This window comes from Orcinus orca, chromosome 2, assembly GCF_937001465.1.
Source record: "Orcinus orca chromosome 2, mOrcOrc1.1, whole genome shotgun sequence".
NCBI classification, from domain to species: Eukaryota; Metazoa; Chordata; class Mammalia; order Artiodactyla; family Delphinidae; genus Orcinus; species Orcinus orca.
Window position 1 is genome coordinate 85,445,710 of NC_064560.1, and position 12,052 is coordinate 85,457,761.

General features: G+C 52.9%; 1 protein-coding gene across 1 annotated transcript in view; it reads right to left on the reverse strand.

Annotated features, from left to right (window-relative positions):
• The window catches only part of CCDC33 (coiled-coil domain containing 33), a 116,601-nt gene that overhangs the window by 54,687 nt on the left and 49,862 nt on the right, over window positions 1–12,052 (reverse strand). The window contains 3 exon segments of the mRNA XM_033440158.2: window positions 4,497–4,568; window positions 5,535–5,668; window positions 6,317–6,446. Of these exon segments, the coding sequence (XP_033296049.1) occupies window positions 4,497–4,568; window positions 5,535–5,668; window positions 6,317–6,446 (336 nt within the window).

Below are 12,052 nucleotides of genomic sequence, written 5' to 3' on the forward strand. Positions count from 1 at the left end.
TTGTCCCACCCCATGGGAAGGCACATTTCCAGGCAAGGAGGCAGGAGTCGACACAATGAGCACCTACTGTGTGCAAACCAGGCTCTAATCCACATAGTCAGCCTAGGAAACCGGGTCAGTTGTCTCACTTCAAAGAGGTTGTCTGCGAGCTGGAGGGCACCCAGGAGGCTGTGGGATCTTGAAACCAGTTCATTAAAAGAGGCAGACTGCTTAGCCCGGAGAATCATAGACTCCTGGGGGACCAGATTGCACTCTTCAAAGAGAAGAGGCCAAGATCAGAGGGTGAATGGAGGAGACTAAGCATTTATTTGTGTATGTATATATGGAGTAGTCATAGGCTCATGGGTTCTCAGAGGCTAATGGACCTCCAAGGTGAACTCCCACTGAACAGGGGATAAAGGGAAGTTTTCTGTGTATACACAGATGTCTGTGTTTTTCTAGTTTTTTGTAGCTATATGTAGTTACACATGTATGTACTCACCTACACACACGACCCTAGCTTAAGGCAGAGCACTCTGAGCTGCAGGTGTCCACAGAGAAGTTCCATCAGAGGGAAAAAGCTCAACCCATCACCAGCAGAACCAGCGTCGAGCATGATATCCCAAACCAAGAAACCGCTCCTTGCCATTGACTGTGACTGGTCGGCCTGCCCGCGTGCTGGAAGGGGGCGTGCAGGGGTTGCACTGCAGCCCCAGAGGGCAGAGTCAGGAGCCTGGGGCAGAGGGAGAGCCCCTGGAGGTAGCGTGGGCTCAATGTGGGCTGAGCATTTCTATCAGCTATAGGCACTGAACCACGGGTTGGGCTGCTTCTAGAGGTAGTGAACTGCCCCCTGACGTGGCAGAGCAAGAGGAGGGGCTGGGATGCACCCGTGGTGGATGGCTTCAGGGAGATTTCTGTCCCGGGTGGGCTGTGGAGAGACATCTCTGTGCCTATTTGGAAATTCCACAATGTTCTCGTTCCTGGAGCTCTGAGAACGGGTGATATGGAAGCAGTGGGTGTGGGGAAACTGTGTTCCCCAAAATGCCAGTTAACCAGGCTGGCCTGTACCCAAACCTCCAGGACATGAAGGCTCTCAGGAAAGAGGCTGTGTCCTCAAGTGGGAGGTACCCAAATAGGACAGGCATATTCATTTGTTCTGAAGCATTTCCTCTCTGTAGTGCAGCTGTCTATGAGCAAGGAGTTGCCCCTAAGATGGTGCTGTTAGCCAGGTGGACGAGGGGCCCTGAGAGGCCCATTATCACAAACCCCGCCGCAGACGGAGTAGCCACAGGACTCTAAGATCTGCAGGCTTCAGGTAGTGGCTCTTGGGGCTTTGAGCAGTGTTTGATTGAAACAGTGGAAGAATCGATAGTTCTGGTCCTAGGTCTGGCGCTTCCTTCCCACGGGCTGGAATGCAGAGATGAAAGCTGGGTGCCTCTCACCATGAATTGGTGGCCAACACCTTAGGTGAAACAATAAGATGGAAGGAACCGGGTCTTCTCTGTTACAGCGGCTTGGCTGGTAACCTTACTCAGAGAGCACATCAAATCCAAGAGCCTGTCTGAGCACTCCCTATCGCGTAACCTCGTTTGAGTTTCATCAGGCCTCATATCGTGAACTGATATCTGCTCATGAATTGATTTGCTCTTCTCTGGCCCACACTCCCTGCTCTCTAAGAATGCAAGTTTTATGAAGACGGGGACTGTTTCTCATCTTTTTCAATGGAAGATTCCTAAACCCAGGACAGTATCTGCTCCCCAGCCAGGTGCTCAGCAAAGATTTGCCGTTGCACGGAGAACGGCGGTGGTATTACAGAGAAGGCGATGGTGAGGAGTGCAGCTGGGGACACGCTGCAGATGCAGCGCCATCTGATCTGTTCATCAACACTCTCCCACCTCCACATAAGGAGGAGGATGACAAAAGGGCTCAGACACCAGCAGAGAGCCATGTCCACGCCTGAGGGTAAGTTCAAGCAGACGGGCTCCACGGCTGCCGGCCTCTCCCTCTCCTCACTGCAGTCCAGAAGGGCAGCTAAAACTCTAGTCCTCAACAAATAGATGTGGGATAAAAGAATGAATGACCGGGTACCATGGCTGTAAGATTATGCCAAGTCCACCTTCGCTTTTCATATTAAGGCCCCCAAATTGGACTTCAAGCTTCTAGAATCAAAGTGAGTCAGTTATTGGCCAGTTCTCAGATAGTTTCACCAAGAAACAGTTTAACCACAAAAAGACTTCTCTTCTGTGTGTGCCAATGCGGGTGTGAAAACGTCTGTGTGTCAGTTTGCTCGGGTGTGGGAGCACGTATATATGCCTTCAATGCGTGCACTCTTGCAGAGGGATGTGTATGTTTGCGTTGCATGTCTTTGCATATGTGATTGTCTGCGTGTGGGTATTCAAATGTGATTGTGTGAGACTCTGTATGTGTAGAACTGTGTGTGTGTGTGAATTCTTGGCTGCAGAATTTGAATTTCCTCCAGTACTATTTTCCTGGTACACACTCAATCTTGATCCCCTTTCTTTTCCTTTCTTCTCGGAAATCCACTCCTGAAAGGTTTTTTTACCCGCCTCCAGGGGGAGGGGGCTGGGGGAAGGGGAAGCTAAAATCACAAGACCCAGATCAAAACACTCAGCAGCTAAATGAATTCAGCAGCATTTTCCCGCATGACTTGGAGGGATAATTTAGTGAAGCCACCAGCCGGAAGGAAAGGGATTAATTCTGCACTTAGCCCAGCTCCAGTGAATAATTCATCACTGAGACCTTTGTGCCCAGCCCCTGGGCAACTGGGGAAGTGTCCTGCCCACCTGCCTGTTGCCTGCCTGGGTCCCCCAGTGCCCTGACCAGTGGCACTTGACACTTCTTTCGGTTCTCAGGACACACGTGCCCCGGCGAAGGTGTAGGAGGCAGGGGGAGGTGAGGAAGGGGCTGGCAGTGGCCACTGACAGACTCTAGACCCTGAGAAGAGCCATGGAGGGTTGAGCTCCCATCTGGGACACCTGGGATCCCTGCTTCCCCTTTCTTGAGGTCTTTTGCTGCCTCTGTGTCCCCTCCCCTCTCAGTAACTTCTCCATCATGTACCTGGTTTGGTAGTGATGGTGGTGGTGTGGATGTCAGGTTATATCTAACAAACTCTCTCTCACCAAGAATTAGAGGAGTCTCTACGGGGCAATGTGGAACATTCCACGGCGGGGAGTGTTAATGGGAGGTTTCAAGCGCTCACGAGGGGCCTTGCGGGGAGACAGTTTTGGGTGGGTACCTTCCCTGATGGACCTCTCAGACCCTCCAACAAGGAACTCCCTGCGTTCTTCACAGGTAAGGTGACAGGGCCGAGTATTACCCCAGAGCTGGTGGCTATGTTTCCTGGCGTGGGAAGCTAGCAGGAGTGGGCTGATCAAGACATCAGCCCCTGCAAGCATTTCCAGGGGGTCATGGTCCTCAACTGCCCACATCCCAGCTTCATGCCCCTCTCAGCACCACAGAGAGAAAAGTGGGAAAATTCCAGCCTGTCAGGTGCACTGGAGCCAAATGTCCCGAGGCCAAGCTGGACTTCGGAGCCCAGGTATAGCTGACAGAGGAAGCGATCCCATCCATCAGGCAGGGCTCAGTCCCTGGGGACTTTCAACTTGGGGCAACCCAGCTGTGGTGGGCAGGATTCCAAAAATGAGCCTACAAGATTCCACACCCTAATCCTTGAAACCTGTGAATGTGATGAGCTCTCACTCCTGTGATGATGTTAACATGACACAGTTGACCTTAAGATGGGAACTTCATCAGTGAGCCTGACCTAATCGCATGAGCCCCTTTAAAAGCAGAGTGTTTTCTCTGGCTGCTGACAGAGGAGAAAGTCAGAGAGCTTTGCAGTGTGAGGGGGATTTGATATGCCTGCTGGCTTAGAGATGGACGAGGCATTGTGAGAAGGAATGTGGGCGGCCTTCAGGAGCTGAGAGAGGCCCCCCCACGGCTGACAGCCAGCAAGGAAACAGAGACCTCAGCCCTACAACTGCAGGGAACTGCATTCTGATGGCAACCTAAGGGAGCCTGGAAGCACACTCTTCCCCAGAGCCTCCAGATAGGAACAGAACCCTGACAGTATCTTGATTTCAGTCATGCTGTATTGCATTGCCTACCTACAGAAGTGTGAGCTCATAAGTGGGTGCTGTTTTAAGCCACTAAGTCTGTGGTAGTTTGTTACACAGCAAGAGAAGCTAGTCTCCAGTTCATGCTTGTAGAATCTTGATCCCAGTAAGCCAGGCTTGGCTTGGGCTGAGTTAGAGGCTGACGCCCACGTCTGAGTGGCCCTCTGTTCTCAACTCTCTCTTCCTAATCTCAGTTTTTGCAAGCCTTAAATTACCCTCAGAAATTTCCATCCAAAGCAGCAGCCCCATCCTTCTAAAAGCCCCTGGCCGCAGCCCCTGAATAAGGCCAGCGATTGAGAAGGAGGTTGGAACCCACGGAGACGCTACAAGAGCTGGCATATGGCTGCCGGGCCCTGAGCTTCCCCTGACCCACAGTCTTACCTCAGAGGAAAGCAGCTGGAAGGAGAGATCCACCGTGGGGACCTCACCATTTATGGTTTTCAGCCTGGTGTCCTGGAGGAAGAGAAGGGAAGAGTCGGCCACACTGGCCAGGGCAGGCAGCTTCTGCCTCTGCTCTGCCCATTGTTTCAGATTCCCCGGGGAAGTACCTGCTGGACGCTGTGCCCAGGGAGTGGGAGGGAGGCGGTAGCTGGTCTCCCACCTCTGCTCACCCTCACTGCTTCTGTACTACCCTTCCCAACTCCACAGGAGACCTGACTGGCTCCTTCAGACTTGCCTCCTGGCAGAGTGGGGAAGCTCCAATTTGTTGAGGTCTATTATGTCAGGATGGCCAGAGTATTTTAGGGAAAAAGGTGGCATAGAAATAGACAATGATCATAATAACACATTGATTCTTATTGAGAACGTATTCTGTTCTAAGTGTTTTACAGGTATTTCCTCCAAAAAACCTCATAGCAACCATATGAGAAAAGTACTATTACTATGAACCCATTTTACACACAGGGAAACTAAGTCACTGAGACCGAGTAATTTTTCCATGGTCCTGTAAGCTGATAAGTAGTAGAACCAGACCGTCTGGCTCTAGACTCTCTCACTATGCAGAGAAATAATGTACAGCATGTCGTTCCTATTTTAGAGATGGGCATTCTAAGGTTCAGAGAGGTTAAGTAACTTGCCCCAGGTTCTACAGTGAGGACTAGGACAAGTCAGGGTTTGAACCCAGGTCTGGCTGGTTAAAAGTCTGAACTCTTGCTGCTATCCCCTAGGGCCTCCCTGTTCTCCTCGCAAGTTGTCTGGGGGCAATTTCATCACAAGCCCGGGAGTAAGACTGAGTTTTGGTGTTGGGGGTACTCCTCACACCTGACAGTGGTCAGATTCCCTGGTGCGGGCTCTGGGGGAAGCTGCTGGAGAAGCCAGATCTGCCTCTGTTTGTGGGGGCAAGGGGGAGCAGGTTGGGGAGGGGTGGGACCAGGTGGATCTGCCATGGACCCTGTCTAGGGGACGGTGGTGGGTACTCACGGTGATGGGGAGCTTCTCCACACGCAGCCCATTCAGGCCCTTCCCTGTCAGCATCTTGCGGTACAAACGGCTCTTTGGCGGCAACACGGAGATACCCAGGGGCTTGTTGATGGTCCATGGTTCACTGCCTTTCACTGTGGAGGTAGGATGCTCTGGGATTCCCATCAAAGCCCCCAGCCCAAGCTTCTTGGATCTCAGTGTCTGAGGTCCCAACGGGGCCCATCCTTTGGTAACTGACATCTAATTCTCCCATCCCTCACCGCCCACCTGTTCCCTGCCTCCTGGCCTTTCCCTGCAAAAATCTCCTCTCCTTCTCTGCTCTTCAGGGCTTCCTGAGTTCAAGACCAACTCTAAACATATTCTGTGTCTCTGGGTGTTTATATAGCTCTCCCTTGTCTCTGTCCTTTGGGGGCTTCCCTCTTATGGTGTGGAACTAGGACTGTGGATCAGCCGGTCTCTGACTCCTGTCTCCGCGCAAAGCTCCCCCTGTGAGCCCTGAGGGCTCCTCCCCTCCCTGAAAGGTACTGTGGACGGGGTGGTGGTGTAATAATACGAGGGTCTAGTATGGGAATAGGGCCCACGTGTCCTGGCTCATATCCCAGTGTTGTCATTGGGACAAGGAAGCCAGCCAGGGGCTCCCCAACCTGTCTGCACACATGGGGAGGCTGCCTCGGGACCCCTCACCCACGCCCACAGGAGGCAGAGGCAGGATGGTCCGAACACCCTTCCATACACATGTCCTGGTATGTGGTGGCCCTGACCTGGCAACGGGGGTCACTTACTTGAAGACGAGGAGTAGTACTCCAGCACCAGGGCTGTGTCCTCTGAGAAGCTGGTGGCTTCATCTCGGCCTTGGAAGAGGAAGAACTGATTCCACAGGGGCAGCTCTGGGGGTCCCCCAGCCTTGGACAGCTGAAAGGAGAAGGTGGGAGAAGGTGGTGAGGCCACAGCTTCTCCCAAATCAAAGGACGTCCAGATATTTGGTGGTGTGCATGTCTATATATGTCACAGATGTTTGTCCCGATTATAAAAGCAATAAATACACACTTCGTGAAGAAACTTTGGAAAAAAAAGAAAAGTAGAAAGATGAAAAAAAACAACCCACCTAAATTCTTACACTAAAGACAACTGTTCATAAGATTGTGTGTTTCTTTCTAGCTTTTCCCCTATGCCTATTTTGCATATAACTGTCATCCTAACATCCTGCCTTTTTCATTTACCATTAAAACCTAAGCATATCCAGAGTCCTAAGTAACACTAATTACCCAGCTTTAGTAGCTGCAGGATATTCTGTCACGTCCCAGTGTCCCGGTTTCTCCCTTCCCACTTGTTCAATAACACTGCATTGAATGTTCTTTGATACATAGCTCTGTATCTCAAATTATTTCCTTAGTTCAAGTACCCAAAATAGAATTGCTGAGTTAAAGGACATGCATATTTTAAGGTATTTGATTCATCCTGGGTAAACTGTTTTCCTGAAGAGTTGCACCCGTGTTCCCACCCATGGCTGGTGGTGCCTTAGATGCCAAATTAGACGAGACCTCTGCCCTTGTCACCAGCGCTTCTCTTCCCGGCACGGGTTTCCCAGCCCCTCGCAGGAACCACGGCAGGTCTTCAATAGGGGATCTGGGGGACTTGATGGCATGCTAAGCCAACAGCTGGAGCACACATGTGGGTAATATTTAAACAACAAAATAAGACAACATAACTAGAGCCCCTAAACAAGGGACTATCTGAGACACTCCCGTGGGTGATCAGAAAAGCCATCTTGCAGGAAACAGGACCAGAGGAAGCCTCTGAGGGAAGATCTGGCAGACTGAAGGGAGGGAGGCTGTTATTCTGGGTGGGAAAACAGCCTAAGCAAAAATGTGGAGGTGGCGTCAAGCCTGGCATGTGTGGACACCTAGAATGAGGGAGGACTGCAGGGAAAAGAGGTCCGGCATCTGCAAAGGCCAGAAGGTAGTGAGTGAGGAATGGGACTTGGAGGCACCAGCCTGTGACACCCAGCAGGCAGCCCTGCATGGTCCCAACACAGGCAGGGGCTGGGGGTCATTGGCACAGACTCTCCAAGTGGCTGCCTTGCCTCTGCCCCCAGCCAGGGGCTGTCAGCAACAGTGGCAGCCGCTCCCACCTCCCGCTCCCCTGCGGGAATCAGTCATCACTCGAAAAGGTCAGCACAAAGGCACAGCCAGCTCCAGGAGTTATTGATGCAGGATCGCGAAATATCAGTGTGGGTCCACTCCCCCCACCGTGGCAGGGCCCTGATGCCTGTCACACTAATGTGTGTGCTCCTGTTCTCCCAGGCCCAGCCTGTGGCCCAGCTGTGTCTGCCCCTGCCCCTGGGGAGACGAGCTGCAGTCACTCTGAGGCTAGGGGGCCCTGAATACAGGGACTGTGACTGGGGTGATGGGAGTGTTCTTGAGAGCAGGCTCTGGTGGCAGCTCAGGGACAGCCACTTGGCCACCAGGCCAGGCCAGAGAAGCTTCCCTGGGTTCTGTGGTGCCTGGGATGGCCTTTCAGGATTTATCCCTAAACCAGGTTCTTCCCAGAGCCACGCCATTCTCCTGAATCCCCAAGGGGCATCCACACAGCCTGGACCATCTGCCAGACACTAGGGCACTCAAGGAGGACCTGTGACAGCCCCCCCCCCGCCCCATCCCTTGCTCCCACCCAGGAAAAGGGGTGTTTAATGGACGCTGGCTGTCCTCTCTAGGGCCTATTAATGTGTCTAAATGGAGTCTACAAAGCAAGAAACAGTGTCTGCCAGCCCAGGAAGGACAGCTCCTTTCCTGAATGGTTTCCCAGATAAGTCCCTGAGGAAAGAGCCCTTGAGACCTAGAATTGGGGAGGGAGGGTCAGCCTCTCTCATGTGTGTATGGGGTGGGGCAAGGAATCAAGGTTAAACCACCTTCAGAGTCTGATGCCAGGGACCTGGTGAAGGTGCTGGTGGCATGTGTGTGTGTGTGTGGGAGCACCGCGAGCGGGGAAGCCACTCCCCACAGTTGCTTATGGGAAAGACCCTGGCAGGCTGTGCAATAAGGAATGTGATTAACCTTCAGCTGTGATCTTCAGCAAAGCCATTAACCCCCAGCCACTGAGGCAGACCTGCCTTCTCTGGGGACAGAGCCTTCATTATCACATGGGCCTATGGTCCCTCCTCCCATTTCCCCAGGGCCCACCCACACCTACACCCACACCCACACCTGCTGCTGTCTGCTCTGCCCAGATGTAGTGGTGGCCATCCTGGGAAGAGTAGCTGCTGGGACAGCTGATGCTGGGTGGCTAGGACACCTAGGCTCTGGGCCCAGGTTTGCCTCAACCTTGCTGTGTGACCTTCAGCAAGTCCTTTCGCCTCTCTGGGACATGGTTTTTTCATTGTCCGGTGAGAAAACATTTTATGCTCCATGGTTTGAAAGCCTGTTTTGAGGGTGGAAGGAGACAGTGGATGTTTTGCTATGAAGGTGCAAGTTCAATTCAATTGAACTCAGCAAATGCTGGTAGGCAGCTTCCCCATGCTAGTGGCCTCTGGGGTTCAGCAGGGCATGTGGGAGAGCTAGAGCCAGACCCTGCTCCTCTCTGGAGCTCATCGTCTTGCAAGAGGATAGGACACACACACACACACACACACACACACACACACACACACACACACACATCCCTATGATCCATGCAGAGGCCTAAGCAAGTTGTGGGATGTGGAAGCTGAATGTCTGAGGGGAAAGCTATGACTTCCAACCTGGGGAGGGGAGGACCTTAGGGATGGTGCAGTAGGTAAGAAGGTGGAAGGGCATTCCAGGCTCAGAGTACGGCAGAGGCAAAGACTGGGAGGTGACAGAGGACAGCATAGGTGTGAACAGCCAGTCATCCAGTGGAGCTAGGGAACGCCTGGGGGAACTGGGGCAGTGAGCCAGGAGGCTGGAGGGGACAGGACCTTGTGTATCTGGCTGACAGTGAGGGCTTTGTCCTGTCCACGGTAGGGACAAGGAGTCCAGGGGTAGGACCTAGTCCTGGGCAGGGGGTCACCCTGGCCACTTGTCACAGGATGGATGGGATGGGAATCTCCTAGTGGAGGCTGCTGCAATGGTCCGGGCAAGAGAAGATGCCAGCAAGGTCTATGGGATGGACAGGAGCCCGTGAGAGCTTGGGTACAGACTGCTGCGGGGGCTGAGCAAGGAGATGAGAGTGGGCACAGACAGCTTTTTTCACCACTGCTTGTGTTTCATCAGCCAGGAGGTCTATCAGCTCTGTAGGAGGCCAGGCCAACAGGAGCCACCTGTTGGGCAATGGGCCCCCTCAAGAGCACAGGGTGCAGGGCAGGAGTGCCCAAGTCCCACCCTATGTTGGGTCCCACAGCCTGGGCCAGGTCAACAAGTGCATGTGATCAAATTCTGGCAAAAAAGATGAGAGGACGGAGTCTGCTGAAGGGCAGCTGGAGGGGAGGTTTCCAGCTCCTCATAAAAACCATCTGTGGGACTTCCTTGGTGGTGCAGTGGTTAAGAATGCTCCTGCCAATGCAGGGGACACGGGTTCGAGCCCTGGTCCCGGAAGATCCCACATGCCGTGGAGCAACTAACGCCACAACTACTGAGCCTGCTCTCTAGAGCCCGCAAACTACAACTACTGAAGCCTGTGCGCCTAGAGCTCATGCTCTGCAACAAGAAGCCACCGTAATGAGAAGCCCGCGCACCGCAACGAAGAGTAGCTCCCGCTCGCCTCAACTAGAGAAAGCCTGCACGCAGCAACAAAGATTCAATGCAGCCAAAAATAAATAAATACATACATTTATTAAAAGAAAAAACACACGCTTGTGGGAAGGGAAGGCTCTCTCTTCCTCTAGTCTTGGTCATGTCTTCCGGGGGGGGGGTGCTAGGAACATTTTGCCCCCTGAGCTCTTAGCCGGCTGAAGATGGCAATCCAGGGGTGTTGGAAAGGTCCTGAGTCCTTGCAGATGCTGCTGAGCCCAGGCATCAACCAATTCTGGCAGCATCTTCATGGGGACCCCTCCCAACGTGCCACAGTAAATATCCTTAGAGTTTAAGTCCATGTGAGTTGGGGTTTATATTACTTGTAGCCAAATGTAACAAGAGCAATGGTGAGGCTGGCCTCAGAAGGGGCATTGGCACTAGGGGAGGGGCAGCTCTGAAACTGTCTGAATCCGTTTAGCTTCCACCTTGGACTTGGACATTTTGCACAGGTTGTCCCAGTAAGTTCTCCTAATAGCCTAATAAGGTAGGAATCAGGAATTGGAGAAGTTAAGAAGCTTGCCAAAGGTCACACAGCCAGTGAGTCACAGAAGATGGGTCAAACCCAGGTCTGCTAGGCCCTCAAATCCCTGCCCAGAGTGTTTTGTCATGGTGGGCAACTGGTGGGACATCACAGCATCCCAAGATGTCAGAGAGACAGGTCCTAGAAATAACCTAGTCCAACCGCCACCGGCTCAGCTGAGATGAGGGGACTGATGCTTGGAGAGGGGACAGGGCAGGAGTCTGTGTGAGCTGCTGACTGGTGCCCCTTCCAGGTAGGGCTCTGCCCACTCCCCCCATCTCCCCACCTGTGCCACAGAAGCCTGCCCCCGTCCTCTCACTGCTGGCACCTGGGCACCTCTGCCGGCTGCCAGTGAGTTCTCAACCTGGCCCAACTGCCATGGTGCCAGGTGACTTTCAGCAAGCATCCTGCCATTGCTGGACCCCTGGCCTCGAGTCCCACACATGCAAGAGGCACTGGGGACACCTCCCTCACCCAGACTAGTTAGGCAGCAAAGGCAGCCAGAGAGGCCCCGGGGTAGGGAGGGGGCTCGCTCATTAAAGCAGCCAGCGCTTCCTGCCCCTCGGGACGGCCTGCTGATTGGTTCATAATTTTCTGGGCAAATGCAGGGCCACGTGTGAGATGACTCTGGGGAAATCAGGTTGAGGATTGGTTTGGGTTTGAAGCCTCTGTCCCCCGAGTCCCCCTTTGTCCCACCCCTCCTCATCACCATCACTCTTGTTCGTGTCTAAGCCTTCTTCAAATGTCTTTGCCTTTAAATGAAGGCTGGGGCTCCGAAGGGGTACCTCATTCTGTATTTGCCACGCCAGACATGAACTCTGGTTGGCAGACAACAGGAAGGACTTCCCAAGCTCTCTTCTTCAAGGCCCCTAGGAATGTTGGGACCGTCGTGTGGAGCAAGGTCCCACTGAAGTGTAGACTATGGGAAGAGATTGATGAGGCCATGGCCCTGGACCCAGCCACAATCTGCACACCCCTCCGCAACATACTCAAACCCACCACCCTCCTCTCCAACCCTGGTGTGTATCATGTCCATGCATCCCCATCTCCACACCTGTGCTCTTGTTCTCAATCGCTCTGCACCAACATTCCCCTATTAAAAACTCAGGAGTCCTATGTCTGGACACCTGTTCAGACTTCACATCCCTCTCACCTCTGGTTAAAAAAAAATTTTTTTTTATTGTGGTAAATAGGCATAACATAAAATTTATCATTTTAACCATTTTTAAGTGTATCGTTCAGTGGCATTAAGT